The sequence below is a fragment of the Gigantopelta aegis genome, chromosome 10 (genome assembly GCF_016097555.1).
Source record: "Gigantopelta aegis isolate Gae_Host chromosome 10, Gae_host_genome, whole genome shotgun sequence".
In the NCBI taxonomy this organism is placed as follows: domain Eukaryota; kingdom Metazoa; phylum Mollusca; class Gastropoda; order Neomphalida; family Peltospiridae; genus Gigantopelta; species Gigantopelta aegis.
In genome coordinates, this window is record NC_054708.1 from 31,292,023 (window position 1) to 31,311,347 (window position 19,325).

Sequence of the window (19,325 nt, forward strand, 5' to 3'; positions counted from 1 at the left end):
GGACACATACCCTGAAAAGGACAACCCCTGTTGTCCAGCTCCTTCTCCCAGCATATTGGTTTAAACAGACACACCCTCTAAACCAGGCCGGAGTACACCCATTTTACACAAAAAGCACTACTTTTGCATGGGCCGGAATTACCACAAACAAGTCTTCAATGTCAACAAGTTACACATGTTTACAAACTACATGCTATCCCCTGTCACTTCAGTCAAACAGTTGCCACTTCATAGCTGTCTGCCATGAAATAATCACAGTCAAACAGCAGACTACTTGCGCGGTGAAACTTCCGGATTTTGGACAACCAAATGGGAAGATAACTGTAATCTGAGGCCATCTTCCAGTCTTCGGTGGTACCGGGTCCCCGTACACCAAGGTCACGGAAGCCCGTGACCCGGTATACGTGACCCGGTACTCCAGTAACGCTCCATAGCTGGCTATCAATCCCCCCAGGTGGGGGGGGTAACTCGAGAGAGCAGGCGCACACGTCTTGTCTCATCGTAAGCCGTAGTAGAAGTGCAAGAATCGAATGACTGAAAATGCAAACCCTGAGTGAGTGCTCCGCAAGGCTCAATGGGTAGGTGTAAACCACTTGCACCGACCAGTGATCCATAACTGGTTCAACAAAGGCCATGATTTGTGCTGTCCTGCCTGTGGGAAGCGCAAATAAAAGATCCCTTGCTGCTAATCGGAAGAGTAGCCCATGTAGTGGCGGCAGCGGGTTTCCTCTCAAAATCTGTGTGTTCCTTAACCATATGTCTGACGCCATATAACCGTAAATAAAATGTGTTGAGTGCGTCGTTAAATAAAACATTTCTTTCTTGTGTGCGTGTGCGTCCGTGTGTGTGTGTGTGTGTGTGTGTGGTTGTGTGTGTGTGTGGTTGTGTGTGTTATTTCTTAAGTATCTAATTACGTGCCCTAGTTTAGTTGTGAGGGGGAAAAAGTGCTGCCGGCCCCAGAATATAAGTAATCGGGTATGAAAATGAAAATGAGTGTGAAATGGCTATTAGTTCTGACAGCCGTGGTGCCAACCGTATCTGAAGAAATAGCGACTAATTTAACGGTCTGATACTTGCAGTTGGCATTTAATGGCAGCTAGACGAACTTCAAAGCCGATTGCTCTCGACAATACACAAAACATATAAAATTTGAGAGCAGATGCCGGATGGAAAGAAAGGAATGTTGGTTTCACAACACCTTAGCAAATTGTTTTTATCAGTGGCTGTTAGGTTTCAAACATATGATAATATCGTAATCCTTGTTCTAGAGAACAAACCAGCCAGACTACTCTTACTGATTAGCAACAAGGATTTTCTAATTTATATTTGAGATATGCATCCAGAGGGGTCGGGGGGAGATGGCGTCCACCTTTAGTTTTAAAATTATATACAATGTAGTAACAAATGTAGGTGAATTTATTGAAACTTTACATCTCGACTAATATTTTGGTTCTATATATATTTATATTTGTGCTCTCGAGTCTTTACTTGTAAACCCGAGAGAGAGAGAGAGAGAGAGAGAGAGAGAGAGAGAGAGAGAGAGAGAGAGAGAGAGAGATACTTTCAATATCTACTTGAATATCAGATTTCATTAGTATTCAGAAATTACTGAAATAGTAACGGGGTGGACATGTACCCCAATTACATCTCTCCCCCACCCCACCCCACACACACACACCATCATCCCCTATATTTGCCTGTCACCCTATAACATGACTCATAGATAATGCGGGTGCCCCCCCCCCCCCCAATAATAATAATAATAATAATAAATAATAAATTCTGGCTATGACAATGCAAGATATCTATGGTTCTATGAAAGAGATGGACAGCACCAAGGTCTCTGATATCACATTTTACAGCTTAGATTTGGTATGGCGATACACCTACCACACACATCACCCTTGAGGGGGAGAACACCTTGATACCCAGTCCCACCAATGTGCGTGTTGCCAAGGCCACAGAGAGGCGTTTATAGCACAGAGAAAACGGCAAATTTATAACTTACCTCGATGCGTTGGTATTTTGCCGTTCTCTAGCTCCGGAGCTCGCAATATCTTGTGTACGATAATACACGGTGCAAGGGGGAGTGGGGATGTGCAGGGACTCCGTCCCACCCCTAAAATAGTATAGATTAAAGTCATTGGGATGCCTCTTTCCATTTGGTAAATTTTTATACTAACAATTAAAATTTTTTAAAAATAAATATTAAATGATTTTTATAAGAAGTTTCTTTTGTTTAACGACGCCACTAGAGCACATTGATTTATAATCATCGACTTTTGGATGTCAAACATTTGGTACTTTTGACATTTAGTCTTAAAGAGGAAACCCGCTACATTTTTCCATTAGTAGCAAGATATTTTTATATGCACCATCTCATAGACAGGATAGCACATACCACGGCCTTTTAATATGCCAGTCGTGGTGCACTGGCTGGGATGACAAATAAACCCGATGGGCCCACCGACGGGGATCGATCCCAGACCGACCGAGCATCAAGCGAGCGCTTTTACTACTAGGCTACGTTTCGCCCCCTCCCCCCCTTTAAAACACACACACACACACACACACACACACATATATATATATATATATATATATATATACTACTCAAAAGAATTTAAGGGTCAGACGATATTTTCGACATTATTTTCTGAATGTCAATTATATTAGCTAGACCATAATGTCACGCATGGTATTATTCCATTTTGACGAAAGTGGGTCTAAGCAACCCATAAATGAATTAAAATCCACTGTCATTGACACTGTCGACTAGTTCTAATGGCGAAAACATGCTTACATTTGCACGTAAATTAGGGCGAAAGCGAAAGGTCTGCTAAGTGCCCATAACTTGCTTTTTCACAAAGCGCTTCATTTGCACGCTTTGCACGTGTATTCCATGTTCCCAATGCTGAATTTCCGTATAATTGGAGCTTGCGTTCGTGTACGGTGCACACTCCAAATTCGACAATGGTACGACTTCAACTGACTATCGAAGATCGAGGAAGGGCTATTGCTTGGCTTCAGGATGGCAGTACGCAAAGAAATGTTGCTCTGAGACTTGGTGTCAGTCAGAGTGTCGTTGGCCGACTGTGGCAACGGTACCAAGCAACGAATTGTGTTCGAAATCGTCCACGTTCGGGAAGACCCTGAAGCACTACAAATAGAGAGGACCGCTACATCACCAATATGGCTCTACGTCAACGCACAACCACTGCACGCCGATTACGTGACAATCTGCGGACTGCGACTGGAACTCGAGTGCCTGATCATACCATACGCAATCATCTGAGAGCCAATAATCTACGCTGCCGTCGCCAGGCTGTTCGACCACCACTCCTACCACGTCACAGAACGGCCAGACGTCATTGGTGCACGCTTCATCTGCGGTGGCAACGTGTTCAGTGGGGTCGAGTGATGTTCACTGATGAGTCCAGGTTTAGTCTCCAGTTCAACGACGGTCGGGTTCGTGTCTACAGACGACCTGGGGAGCGCTTCGCCGACGTTAACGTTAGACAATGTCACCGTTTCGGTGGTGGCAGCGTCATGGTGTGGGGCGGCATCTCTATCCACCACAGGACCCCCCTCTATGTGGTGGATGGCAATCTGAATGGAATCCGCTATCTGAATGAGATTATCCGGCCGTTGGTTCTCCCAGCCCTTCAGCAGATTGGCGGCGGGGCAGTTCTGCAGGATGACAATGCCAGACCCCACCGCGCCAGGGTGGTAACGGACTTTCTCAGACAACAAGGTATCGTCAGGATGGATTGGCCAGCATATTCGCCTGACTTGGCCCCAATGGAGTGGGCCTGGGACGAATTAGGCAGGAGAGTTCGGGATAACCATGCCCCTCCGGCCAACCTTCATGATCTGGGTCAACTTCTTATGGCAGAGTGGCAGGCCATTCCCCAAGAGTTCTTCATACGTCTGATCAACAGCATGAGGCAACGATGTGTCGAGTGTATTCGCGCCAGGGGTGGATTCACACACTATTAAACGAATGTTCTAATGTGTAAAATCCATGTTTGACAACCTTCAACTTTGACAGCATGTCATGTGACTTTCTTGTATACAGTGACGTTTATTTGTGGGGTTTTTTGTAAATATGGAACAATAAATAAAAAATTTGGTGTAGTTTACATCATCAATCTAATACACTCTGAAACTTGTTTGGTTATAAATTTTTGACCCTTAAATTCTTTTGAGTAATATATATATATATATATATATATATATATATATATATATATATATATATATATATATATATAGACACACACACACACACACACGCAGGGAGAGAGACAGACAGACAGACAGATCACCAAAGCTACGGTGACTTAGGCTGTATGGCATTTTTGTAACAACACTAGCCGTTTCCGGTAATGGAACTCTTATTTACGAAAGATGTGAAAACAAATTGAAAGTAGTAGAAGTGTTTCTGAGCAAAATGCACCGCATCTGTTGGCATCAGCCAGGACTTACGTGACAACCTAGAAGAAAACCTAGAAGAATATTTCACACCAAACAGATGTAGGACCGGTTGATAGAACTATTATTTATATATTGAGAAATATGGATGTTTGTGAATGTCATTGTTAATTTGGCGTCAGAAAATAAGGGACATAACTGATGTCAATATTTATCCATAAATATTTTTCTTCTTTTTTAAGGGGTGGGACGTAGCCCTCTGGTAAAGCACTGGTTTGATGCTAGGTTGGTGTAGCCACTAGGATCATCCCTGTCAGTGGGACAATCGGTCTATTTCTCATCCCAGCCAGTGCACCACAACTGGTATATCAAAGGCTTTGATATGTGCAATCCTGACTGGGATGGTGTGGAAAGATATCCGCCCCATTCTTTTAAAAAAAAATAATGATTAACATTGTAGAAATGTTTAACAAAATTTTTAGTTTTTTTCAGTAGTGTTATCGCATTAACAATCTATTAAAATGTATCATTGGGGAGTCAGAATGGTGGGTGCCAGAAGGGGTGCACATGTTTCTATTAAATTTTAAATCATTTGTTGTTGTAATATTGGGGTGGCCGTGCTACTCCAGCTCCAACACCTCTGCACTGGTTAGATGCCTACAGTTGGAAAATTTTATTAAGATTAATCTTATAAATCTTTTAAATTTATAAGTTAAGGTTTCCTAACTGTTTCCCGCTGAGTATGACATAATTGTTAAATATGTTACTAATATATTGCTTATCTGTTTGCAGATTTTCCGCAGTGATGATGTTTCTGAAGTAAAGTGAAGCACTGTTTGTCATCCCAGCATTTGAATGTTGTCTCGGGGCTATTCAGTTACGATGGGGCGCATAACATGGCGATTTTCACAGTGCCCATCCAGACTGAACATGTGGATTCAGCAGAAGAAAGAGAACATTGCTCTTTTATATAGAACATTGTTCTACAACGACTTCTCCTCATGGGCCAGTTTCGGGGACGCTTGTTTTGAACCTATGTTTTGGTGTGTGGACCATTTCACCAAATACCTCGGCCCCGTAAGTACATATAGATGTGGTATTGAACTTTAAAGATATTGTTACTTTTACTTTTATGTGGATTTTATTTCCAGTGCAACCAGTATTTTTGGTAGCCTGTTTTTTATGGGTTGGGGGACATGCTATAATAGCTGAGGACCATTTGGTTGGGTGGGTCAAATAACCCCTCTATTGCCAGTTATATTTCTTATTTGCAATTCTTTGTCATAAAAAAAAAATGAAATGTTAACCATAAAATATAGTACTAGTTATAAAAATGAACCCCTTTCAACAGTACGTTTTGTTCAGTATTGCATCACAATTCACCATGTAAGTTTCTGAGATCACTACATAATTCTAAAACATTAAAGAAAAAAGAAAAATGTTTTATTTAACGATGCATTCAACACATTTTATTTACGGTTATATGGCGTCAGACATGGTTAAGGACCATACAGATATTGAGAGAGGAAACCCATTATCGCCACTTAATGGGATACTCTTTTCGATTAGCAGCAAGGGATCTTTTATATGCACCATCCCACAGACAGGGTAGTACATACCACAGTCTTTGATATACCAGTCATCGTGCACTGGCTGGAATGAGAAATAGCACAATGGGGCCACCAACGGGGATTGATCTCACACCGACCGTGCATCAAGCAAGCACTTAACCACTGAGCTACATCTCACCCCCCTAAAACATTAAGTACTAGTTGCTAATCAATTTTTAAACCGCGTCGATCCAGGGGTTTGTGAAAGGACATAGTAAGAGGTGTTTTAACAGACTCTTATTATGTTTTTGACGTCTGCAAAAAAGGCTGTACAAGCCCTTCAGCATTTCTCTCCCCCCCCCCCCCCCCCTGGATTCGCATCTGGAGCATACCTTTCACCAATCAAAATTTTTAAAAAATAAAATATTTTTACACTTTCAAACATTCCTGGCGACGTTGATGCAAGTTAGTGTTTTTCAGATCATGGTCACAGTAGTTGTAATTCTCACGACGTTGGTGGTCGGCATCTTCTACGTGTGTCTACTGCCAAACATCATGTATGAGGGCAACATCGTCTCGACTACGTTCCACATGGTGTTCGGTCACTGGCTTCTCATGATGGTTGTCTTCAACTACGTCATGGCCTGTTTCTCCAGCCCGGGATACCCACCGGAGGTATGGCAAAGCATGAAAAGATATAGGATAATAAACAAGTTACCAGTTATTTTCTTGAAAGTTTAAAGAAATGGGAAGGAATATTTTTATCAACATTTTTGTTGTTGTAAAAGTATACATTGGCATTAACCCCATCTCAGCTTGTGTGACGTTTGTACAAGTTTGTGTAAAAGTTGATAATTGTGATGGTCCCCTGATACAAAGCATTGCATTGATACAGACCTTCCTTTCTTCTGTTGAGCAGGTTGTTCCAGAGAGTGTGTCAATATGTAAGAAGTGCATCTCTCCGAAGCCTCCCCGCACTCACCACTGTACGATCTGCCGCAAGTGTATACTCAAGATGGACCACCACTGTCGTATCCTTGACTCTCACAGTTACACAGCCAGCTGAGCCAAGGGGCTATGGCTCCAGCTTATTTTTAAAATTTATATTTAAAACCTTAAAGGCACTGACCTTGGTTTTAGTCTGTGAAAATGAACAGTAAGTTTAGTTAATCTACGCACCTGCAAAACATTTGGATACAGTTATAACAGAGAAAAGCTGAAGTTTGTGATCTTTAAAGCTGAAAATATTGTCTTAAAATAGACTAGTTTCTGTCTCGGTAACCATTACTTCTCAGACAAACATGCGGTTTTAGAATTATGAAAAATGTATTTTGAGTTATTATAAAATCCTGGATGACCAGAACCACTTTAGGTGTACGAAAATGAACATTCTAAATAATAAAATGTAAGTACTCCTAATTTAAATTATTTAAAAATGGCTTTATTAGTGAAAAATATGTCGTAGGGTTTAAAAACTAGGGTCTGTCCCTTTAAACGTACAATATCATAATTAGACCTGCCATATTTGGTTATTTTTAGGTTAAAATTATTCTAAGTTTCAACTGATTCATTAATAGGCTATTCCTTACCGTATGACATTGGCTTGGCTAACTATTTGTGAAGATTTGTACAGTCACACCATTCAAAATGTGAACTATTACGTTAATTATTTCATTCCTTTTCATTTGGAAATAATATTCTAGGTGAGCTATTGCAAATGACAGTGTGTGAATGGTATAAAGTGTTAGTGTGGAGCCATTCATACAGGAACTGTTTTATTTAACAACACACTCAACACATTTTATTTATGGTTATATGGCTTCGGACATATGGTTAAGGACCACACAGATATGGAGAGAGGAAATCCTCTGTTGCCACTTCATGAGCTACTCCTTTCGATTAGCAGCAAGGCATCTTTTATATGCACCATCCCACAGACAAGATAGCACATACCACGGCCTTTGATATACCAGTCATGGTGCACTGGCTGGAACAAGAAATGGCCCAAATGGACCACGCATCAAGCGAGTGCTTTACCACTGGGCTACGTCCCCCCCATCCCCATTTATACAGAGACGTGTGTAAAGGAATTCTGTGGTTCATACGTTTTATAATTCCAAGTGTATAATTATTTTCTTGGTAAAAAATACTATGAAATAATAATCAGGCTCTTTATTCTGGAAATTAATACATGGCAGAAGGGGAAATGCCCATTCTGTGGTTCAGCATTATTCCATCAGTACCTGAATTATCTCAGTGTGGCTAAACTACTGTATATCTTAGATTTGTGCAATAACAATAACTACTTCCAATTATAAGAATATATGATTTTTCTTTTAACAATGTAGCATAGCAAAGTGATTTTATACTAACACTGTGACTTTTATATATCAGTAAACTTGTCAACTTTTACTTTCTTGTGGCTAGGGGCGGGAGTAGTCCAGTGGTAAAACGCTCGCTTGATGCACAGCCGGTTTAGGATCGATCCCCGTCGGTTGCCCCATTAGGCTATCTCTCGTTCTTGCCAGTGCTTCACAACTGGTATAACAAAGGCCATGGTATGTACTATCCTGTCTGTGGGATGTTGCATATAAAAGATCCCTTGCTGCTAATCTAAAAGAGTAAGAGAAGTGGTAACAGTGGGTTTCCTCTCTATGTCTGTGTGGTCCTTAACCATATGTCTGACACCATATAACCGTAAGTAAAATATGTTGTGTGTCGTTAAATTTATAAACATTTCCTTCCTTCTATGTGGCTAAATAACTGCGTCGTTCGTACGGTCGCCCTCACTTCTCCGTGTGGTTTTTTTAAATATATATTTATGAATGCTTGAATGCAGTCACATTACGTTCCTTACCTCTTCACTTGGCCTCTACTTGGCTAAAGTACATGTACTGTGCATGATAACTAGCAATGTTTCTGTCAGAAAGAATGTTTTGGTATGGCGCTATGGAATTAAATGCAACCAGTCAACAGGGGCTATGGGGGACCTCTCCAAGAAATAAAATTGTTTAGGTGTTTTTTCAGGGTTAAGAAAATCATACAGTAATGGTAAGAGTCATTAATTATGTCAAAAGGTTAACTTTAAAAAAAATAAAATCTGCAAAACAATTTGGGTACAGTGCTGTACCCGTTTTACCCTCTAGCATTACTAAAACATGTTTAACTGTTATGTTACTTCCTCAACCTATGATGCCAGCATGGCTGAACAACTGTGTTGGTCTGCACAATCACCGGTACTTCTTCATGTTTTGTTTCTACATGTGGTGCGGAACCATCTACATCTCCTGTATCGGCTTTGAACTCTTCAAACAGCATTTCCATGGCAGCAAGGTCTGAATAAACTGTATCAGAGACTTAGAGAATACTTAACGAGCTACTCGGCAATGCCGTTTATCTTGCACAAGTGATTTGATGTTGTTCTTCCTGAGCCTTTGGCGAGGGAAGGACAACATCAATTTACTCATGCAAGATAAACGGTATTGCCGAGTAGCAAGTTGGGTATTTTTATTTATTATCCATTTTCAGTATTTATCATTTTATGGAATATTTTCGAACGACACTGTTGTTGAAAATAAATCTGCAAGTTGAGAACAAGAGACAACGTTGCATAATTGCTGTGACGTACGTATTGCTGATGTTGTAAGTTAGTTGTTGACATGACTTCCGCCATGGAAAATATTCTTACACACAATTAATCGCCTATGGTGAAGCACTGTTTATGACGTCAAAACATATCTAGGGTAAGATAACTTTTCTTCCCCCACATCTGTCTGCCCGTATGGGTAATAAATATTTAGCAGGCATAAAAATACGAGGGGAGGGATTCTTTTTGATTTAACAGTGCAGGCACATGTGCATGGGGAGGATTTGGGGCTCAACACTCCTTGTTAAAAGCAAATTTTCTTCTTTTTTAAAATATATTTTCCAGGGGGTGTCTGACCTGAACCACTCTGGAACTTTTGGCTAGCTATGGAAAATGGTCTAAACCCCCTGTGTAATTTTCTGCACATGTGCCTAAATGCTTTTTTATTTAGTTGGAGAAAATGCTATGTTAGTGATACTATGTCCTGATTTTACCGGCCCTCCCCAGTTATTTTAGATTGAGTAGATTGTTTATAGTTATATTTTGGGGGTTTGGCATGATGTAGCATAAAGGTAGAGTGGGCACGTGAGTGCAGTGGTTCTCAGGATCCATCTCTTTGTGGACTTATTGAAGATTTTTTTTTCCATTCCAACTAGTACTCCATAATTGCTTTATCAAAGGCCATGGTAGGCCTATGTGTTTTCTTCTTTGTTGAAAAATATATTTATAAAAAGGCCCTTTTCTCCCATCATGTAGACGAGTTTGGCAATTACCATGTTTCCTTTCCTTGGTTTGACCATATTTGCCTGCGGATTGTTGTAGAATACACTGCTCACATCTACCAAGCCAACTCCACCTCCCTATATTTACAACATCGTGGTTATGACATTGCAGGCGCCAACAAATAAACACAAAATTAAAAGCCAAAATTTATCCTTTTAACCGATCGCATTAATTTTTAATTGGAAAGTCCCTGACCCATGGTGATTTATAAGTTTGAATTCTTCATCGATCTATGTTCTTGAAGCCAGTGGTGTCATCACTATTAGTGGTAGAGTTTTGGCTCAAACTGTAGTGGGTCATCGATTCCATCCCTCTTGGTTGAATCAGTGGGGTTTTTTTGTTTGTCATGCCTAACCTGCTGATAACCTGAATACAATTCTCAATTTATTTCATTGCTGAATTGTTTTATTTGTATTTTATGTTTAAAATATGTGTTTTTAATTATCTTCTTCTTTTTTTCAGCATATTCTTTTCCCTACAGTGTTGTACCCACTTAAGTATATATTTACCAAGCCAGAAAGTATAATTGAGGTAAGTTTTATACACTGTAAAAGGAAATGTTTGACTTATTATATAGTGCTTTTTTTCTCTTTTTTTAATGTAGAATTTTGGTGCTGTTATAATTAAATAAACAAATAGTTTTTAAAAGTGATGAAAATAAATTAGATGGGTTTTGTTTTTATTGGGGGGGGGGGGGGTATTTTTGGGATGCAGATGATTCACCCACAGACGATTCGTCCACTAAACATTTGTCCACTGTTGAACTCGAGATGATTCGTCCACAACCAAAAATTGTTCTAGGACAATTTGTCCACTATAATTTTCTCTTTTTTTTTTTGGTATTAGTTATTTACCGTATATTTCGTCCACAGACTAAATAAATGTACACTCTTTTTATTTTAATGGAATATCGACACAGAGAATTGTCAGAGAAGTGCAGATTGTAACCCAACAGCTTTGCCATGCCTATATCTCTGACATCGCCAGTGGCTTTGCCAGTGGCAGAGGGGGAGTGGGGGGTTACCAAGTATGATGGGGACAATTTGATAGACATAGCCTATTATAGTCGTAATATTGTAATTATAACAGGGAATGGGACAATTAAATTCAATTTATGATTATTGTATTTAAAAATGTATTATGACACTATTTTTGAACGAGCTCTCAAAATTAATAATAATAATAATATATATATATATCAGGGTTGAAAATTAGCAGTCGCCCGTGGCAACCTTTATTGGCAAAGGGTGACTAAGAATTTTACAAAGGTAATCCGTTAGGCGACCATCAATTAGGGCAAGTATGATACTAATTAAAAAAGAAACACACTGTTACTGACTCGAATATGACAAAACACACTACAGATCTGGCACAAGAAGACAGAACATGCTATATATTTTGACAGCGCCAAAATAATGTATTAAGTTTTAAACCCATATCATTTTAAATAACATTTTATTGGGGTAAAAGTGCAGTGTCAATTAAAACTTCTTTTCTTTTTTTACAAATTACCATGAAACTGCATAGTTTAAGGCAATTGATGGAACATCCAAGGTAATCTGAATGACAAAACCGTAATACATGATTATGGCCGTATCTCGACAGGGTCGAATGGGTATGATTCCATGGATCTCTTTCTAGAGCCTCGTCTGTAGGAGAACAGCCACTCCCCAGGGAATCATTTTCTGGGAATTTCACCCCACTTGCATCGACACAAAGTTTATTCCATCCCTCTTGCATCGCCACAAAAAGAATTGCCACTCCCAGACTAGTTGACTAAAGAACGCGCAGTTCTACCTTTAGTCTCTTTGTACTGCATTATATTTTCCTTCAGAGACAATGTATGAAAAATGAGATTGAATATGTATAATGTAATGGTACTTTGTAAAGTAACATTTTTTTATTTATACTGGATTTCATTTTCAGTTTATTTTTATTTGATTTGGTATGGGTTTAAAACTTCATAACATGTTTTTTATATAAATTTTAACTTTATTCTTTATTCATAGGTTTTGATTTTGGCTCTTCAGTTAAATTTCAATGTGATAATTGGAGGGCTAGTTGAATTTGAGAAGGGCCAGTAACATTTTCTTCAACTGGCCCTGCTGGCGACCATGGTTTTCATGTTAATTTTCAACCCTAATATATATATATAGTTTGTGGAGAGTATAACTGAGAGTATGATGATTTTCAGACAAAGAAGCTGAATAGTCTGGAAAGTGAACCGGAATTGACAGTAGTGTTCAGAATTCTGCTGTATTATTCTCTCTGTCTGAAGTCTTTAACTATGACAATGATGATTTTCAGACAAAGAAGCTGGATAGTCTGGATCTCACTGAAAGTGAACCGGATGTGAAAGTGGTGTTCAGTATTATTCTGTAGACTGTAACTATGACAATGATGATTTTCAGACAAAGAAGCTGGACAGTCCGGATCTCACCGAAAGTGGCGCGGATGTGACAGTGGTGTTCAGTATTCCGCTGAAGGACCAGTGGATTCACAACGCCATCGTGTTCCAGTTCCTGCTGTGTACCGGGGTGTCGGTCGCCCTCGGTCTGCTCACTCTGTGGCACTGTCGGCTCATCAGTCGGGCCGAGACCAGCATAGAGGTGCACATCAACAACAGGGAGAGGAAACGATTGAAGAAAAAAGGACTTGTAAAAAGATACATTAGAATCTCATTGGGTTGAACCCTGTCAGTGCTCGAGAAAGTGTTCGACCCATCGGGTAGTTCATCATAACCAATCTGTCAACAACGTGTAACTTGGGACTTTGTTTTTGGTTCGAGCGTTGTGGTATATTCGACCCTTCCGAGTTCAACCCAACGAGAATCTACTGTACATTAAAATTAAAGATAATACTGTTACTCAATCAGGGTTCAGATTGCTCTTAAATAGGCATACTCTCTATGGCTAATGAAAGTGTGTGGTTGGGGAGGGGCTTTAAAATTAATTGAAATAATTAGTTGTAGAAATACTATTACAATAGTTGCATCATGTATTCTTTGTGGTATGTATTATATGTATTTCACAATATGACAAGTTTATTTTATGATGTGTTTCTCAAAGATTTTTCCAAATTGACAATTTTGGCACCATATGAAAACTGTTCCCATTCTTGTTCTTTGATAAAAAGCACAAAGTAATCTGCTACTCATCATGACCGGCCATCGGTGGTGTCATGGTTAGGTCATCGGTCTACAGGCTGGTAGGTACTGGGTTCGGATCCCAGTCGAGGCATGAGATTTTTAATCCAGATACCGACTCCAAACCCTGAGTGAGTGCTCCACAAGGCTCAATGGGTAGGTGTAAACCACTTGCACCAACTAGTGATCCATAACTGGTTCAACAAAGGCCATGATTTGTGCTGTCCTGCCTGTGGGAAGCGCAAATAAAAGATCCCTTGCTACCAATCGGAAAGAGTAGCCCATGTAGTGGCGACAGCGGGTTTCCTCTCAAAATCTGTGTGGTCCTTAACCATACATGTATGCCTGATGCCATATAACCGTAAATAAAATGTGTTGAGTGCGTCGTTAAATAAAACATTTCTTTCTTTCTTTCATTTTCAGTTTATTTTTATTTTGAGTTGGTATGGGTTTAAAACTTAATAACATGTTTTTTATATAAATTTTAACTTTATTCTTTATTCATAGGTTTTGATTTTGTCTCTTCAGTTAAATTTCAATGTGATAATTGGAGGGCTAGTTGAATTTGAGAAGGGCTTTTTTCAACATTTATTGTCCACTGTCATTTTCAAAATAGACCATGAATTTCTCATAATTTCCCCATCGGTGGACCCAATGGACTATTTCTCGCTCCAGCCAGTGCTCCACAACTGGTGTAACAAAGGCCGTGGTATGTTCTATCCTTTCTATGGGATGGTGCATATAAAAGATCCCTTGTTGCTAATCGAAAAAGAGTAGCCCATGAAGTGGCGACAGCAGGTTTCTTCTCTCAGTATCTGTGTGGTCCTTAACCATATGTCTGACGCCATATAACCGTAAATAAAATGTGTTGAGTGCGTTGTTAAATAAAACATTCCCTTCCCTTCTCATAATTTTTCAAATTATGCCCAACAAAACCTACTCAAGCCCCGTGAATTCTGATTCTAGGGGTATTCCCCAAATATCATACACCTATGATTGTATAATGTATTTATTTCCCAATAATTCAACTATGTATTTTGTCCCCCTCTACACCATAGTATATATACATTGTAGTATAGTATTATATGGCTACATGTATGTTTTATTGTATATTCTTTAAATTATTTTCTACCTCAAATATTACTAAACTGTTTTACTGTGATCCTTTCAGATATTTAGAAATCCATATTACTTTGGCATCGTTGAAAACTGGAAGATGTTTTGGGGTATAACCAATTTCAGGTAAGTATATTTATAGTAACAAAACGCTTACTCTAATCTGTACAAGTGGATTCTTCTGCTGAGATTTATTTGGCTTCGTTCTCCTGGGGGGGCGAGACTTAGCCCAGTGGTAAAACCCTAGCTTGATGCCCGGTCGTTTTGGGATCGATCCCTGTCGGTGGGCCTATTGGGCTATTTCTCGTTCCAGCCAGTGCACCGCGACTGGTATATCAAAGGCTGTGGTATGTGCTGTCCTGTCTGGGACTGTGTATAAAAGATCTCTTGCTACTAATTGAAAAATGTAGCGGGTTTCCTCTCAAAAACTCTGTCAAAATTAACAAATGTTTGACATCCAATAGCCAATGATTAATAAATCAGTGTGCTCTAGTGGTGTCATTAACTAATGTAGACCTTTTAATAACTATAATTACCTCTTAAATACTTCTTGCTTTGTTTAGAATTTTGATGTCTGTATATACAAGGTCTTTCTCAGCATTCTTGTGTTTGTAGTTGTCCAAACTGGAGTTTTCTTCCTATAATTACTTACGTACAAAAAATAGATTTATTGCCCCCAGAACATAGGCAGTGAACAGGTTGGGGAGCCATGGTTACTGCCTTACAAAGTACATATTTAAACAATAGTATCTAAACAAAATATGCTATTTAAAGTAAGTAAAATGACATTTTAGCTACTACATATTTGTTAGGATGACCAGAAAAAATACTGGATATACAGACCGTTTCTAAGCAATAAAATGTATTTAACATGTAATATTAGTCATTAAAAATGCTTCACTAGTCAGAAACATCTTATAATACAGTGAAACTCCTCTAAACCATGTATAATGTCCAGTTTTAAGAGATATCTGGTTTAGAGAGGTTCTCTTCTGTACAGATATTTAAAACGGGGCTGCAAAACACCCTGGTTTTGAGGGAATTCTGGTTTACAGATGGTCCAGTTTTGACAGGTTTCACTGTAGTAGCAAACTTGGGAGAGTCTCTTTAATAAAAGATATTACAGGATGGGGAGGTGATATTGCAACTTTAATTTCCAAATGTAAACCACTCACTTGATGTGCGATCAGTTTGAGATTGGACCTATTGGGCTATTTCTTGTTTCAGCCAGTGAACCAAGACTGGTATATCAAAGGCTGTAGTATGTGAAATCCTGTCTGTGGGATTGTGCATATAAAAGATCCCTTGCTACTAATGAAAAAAATGTAGCGGGTTTCCTCTCAAAGACATCAAAATTACCAAATGTTTAACATCCAATAGCCAATGATATATGGATCAATGTGCTCCATTGGTGTAGTTAAACAAAACAAACTTTTAACTTTAATTTTCAAAACATATCTCCTCTGGTCTGTTTCTACTCTGGGACCTCGATCTTCAGAGCTGTCAGCCCTGTTGCCTAATTTTTCTTTTCCGTTTTTCTTTGGTTTCAGGTCATTCTGTAGACGGGTTCTGCTTCCATCAACTCATATATCAGAGGGAAACGGTTTGCGGTGGAAGACTGCGACTTATCGTCTCGATCAAACTAACGGGCTTCAGTTGTTATGACATAAACTTCATGCAGACTGATTCAGTGATATTTATACATGCATCGTAGTAGTTCTCATATACTCAAATACTCAGGAGGCAGATTGTCATAGATCAGGGTTTTAAATCTCACTAATTTGGCCACAACGTTGGATTTTTGTCTTTTCCGAGCACAGGACGGTGGTTTTAGTTCTGTACTGTCATTAACAGCTGCTGTAGGGTTGTCTGTATTCAGATATTAATTTCAACTTATTTTAATGTAATTAAACTTAACATTTCGGTGATTTATATATAGGTGAAATATTTCAAGGTCAGCATGTTTGTACTTAATTTGGGCGTGATTGTTTAGGGCATATGTATTTTGGGTGCAGTGTTTATCACCTCGACTTTGGTGCAATCTAAAGACCTGTAGATGTTTTCATATATTCTGTAAGAACAAAATTATGTGCTTCACATTGTTACTATCATTCTGATATATATCTGAGCCTGTGCTTATAAAACTTAATAGGAGTTCAGACTCAATCTCTAATGACGTCATAAGCATTCAGTTTGTATGGTGTTGCCATGACATTCACGTCTCAGACTCTTATTAGTCTCACCGGCCTCGGTGGCGTTGTGGCAGGCCATCGGTCTACAGGCTGGTAGGTACTGGGTTCAGATCCCAGTCGAGGCATGGCATTTTTAATCCAGATACCAACTCCAAACCCTGAGTGAGTGCTCCGTAAGGCTCAATGGGTAGGTGTAAACCATTTGCACCGACCAGTGATCCATAACTGGTTCATCAAAGGCCATGGTTTGTGCTATCCTGCATGTGGGAAGCGCAAATAAAAGATCCCTTGCTGCCTGTCATAAAAGACTAGCCTATGTGGCAACAGCGGGTTTCCTCTAAAACAATCTGTGTGGTCCTTAACCATATGTCCGACGCCATATAACCGGAAATAAAATGTGTTGAGTGCGTCGTTAAATAAAACATTTCTTTCTTTCTTTCTATTAGAGTCTCGAGTCTGGACTCTAAAAGTTTTATAAGCACCAGACCAGGAGTTATTATTTGGTACATATTGTAGATTCTTGCTTTACTTTAGTGTCATGAAAATATTCACTATAGCTGTGATATTTAAACAAAACCAAGCATGTTGTATTCAAGTACAAGTACAACGGAGGAAAATATTATTTGAATGATCCCCTCGTTTAAAACATAGGTAGTTAACCTATGGTGATGTTGTTTCACTATACATGTATAGTCAAGGATAGCTCTGGCACTCATCAAATTCGCCAGTTGCAAATTTTGAAAGCAGTTAGCGAGTTTTATTTTAATTTGATGAAATAATTTCAGGTAATAATTGATTTTTTTTTTTAAATAATTGTTGATTTCTGCAATTTTTTAAGTTTAATGGAGAATTTTGAAACAAAAAAAATGTATACCCAGAGATAGCCCTAATGGTGTACATTGTAAAAATACATTTTGTACAAGTGTTATATAAGGTTTTTTAAATATGAATGGAAATAAAATTATATATATGTAATAAATATTAAAGTGAATGGAGTGTACAACTTTCAGATTGGCTGATTAATATGTCAGTGTGTACTATTTTTGTTGATTTAGATAATCAGTCTTTAAAGACAAGTGGCCTGTTTGTGACTATCTGTATTATACAATGTGTGCAGTCCGGTTAGAGTACAGGGTTTAGTGCAATCTGTGTATTTAATGGTTTTGTGTTCATTACAAATTTGTTATACAAACCTGAATATAAACATAGACATATACTGTTAGGTCTTTGGTGTCTTACAATAATGTATAAGCAGGAGTGGATTTAGGTGGTGCACACCTTTATATTTGGAGTATTGGGGGGGGGGGGGGGGGAGTTCGGGGCAAGGACTCTTTGTTACTCAACACCACAGAATTGCATTACGCTAATATTGAAGAGCTTTTTGTTTCACAGCAAATGTAGACTTTTAAAAAATGTATTTATATAAATACAGTCAAGTTTATAATTTAAATTTCGATACCTCGAAAACTCTGACCTGATGTGTTTGTCTTGGCCTGTTAGGTAGATTACAGAAATTAGCACATTTTAAACTCAAAAATTAAATTATGAATGAAATAAATTATACTCCCTCCTTCACTCTTTAAAAAAAAAAACTATTTAAAAAAGCAATTTATGACCAACATGATGGGGGTTTTTTCATGTTCAATTGCAACGAGATAGGAGTCTGTGTTCAGTTTATAGTACTGACATTTTCAGATGTTTTGGCACCAGAATGTTTATGATATTAACTGATATTGTTAAGTTTATTTTGTTTAACGACACTACTAGAGCATATTTGGTAATTCTGACTTGTGTCATTAGAGGAAACCTGCTACATTTTTCCTAATGCAGCGAGGAATCTTTTATATGCACTTTCCCACAGACAGGAAAGCACATACCATGGCCTTTGACCAGTTTGTGGTGCATTGGTTGGAATGAGAGAAAAACAATCAGCTGAATGGATCCACCGAGGTGGTTCGATCCTGCAACGCAAGCACCTCAAGCAAGCACTCAACCGACAGATAAATCCTGCCCCTTGATAAGTCGACATCCATTTGAGAAGATGACTGATAAAAACAGAACTTATCTTGCTTGATTTTTCATAGTACATTTTCAGAATCCAAGAAGAAGAAAAATAGTTAATTATTTTGTTTATGTAAAGTAAAAGTTTATTATTATGGTTAGTACATGTATTTCTGGGAGGGGGTTGGTGTTTTTTTGTGTTTATATGTGCATTTAGGTATCAACAGAAAAAGTATTGCATGGAAACAAAATAAATGAACAAACAAAAAATGTGTGCGTGTGTGTTGAAACCACATAGAAATTTGTACATTTATTAAAACACTCCATTTTATGGAGTTAAAACTGTCAGTTTATGACATATGCTATCGTCACTTACGGCAAAATGTAAAAATAGTTGTATAACAATTATTAAAATACTTGAATGACTAATTTCATATATATTGTTTAGTAGTGTAAAACTACTACTTAAAATAAAATGTACAATAGGCATAGGTCAGCCTAAGTATCGAATAAAATAT

General features: G+C 38.5%; 1 protein-coding gene across 1 annotated transcript; it reads left to right on the top strand.

The window, feature by feature from the left end:
• Positions 1–4,417: 4,417 nt before the first annotated feature.
• LOC121384614 (palmitoyltransferase ZDHHC16-like) lies at positions 4,418–16,866 on the top strand. The gene is made up of 9 exons (XM_041515073.1): positions 4,418–4,536; positions 5,227–5,511; positions 6,465–6,659; positions 6,904–7,015; positions 9,184–9,317; positions 10,816–10,884; positions 12,765–13,010; positions 14,670–14,740; positions 16,165–16,866. Exons 2-9 carry the CDS (start codon positions 5,290–5,292, stop codon positions 16,277–16,279), a joined length of 1,164 nt encoding a protein of 387 aa, XP_041371007.1. The 5' UTR covers positions 4,418–4,536; positions 5,227–5,289; the 3' UTR covers positions 16,280–16,866.
• The last annotated feature ends 2,459 nt before the right edge of the window (positions 16,867–19,325 follow it).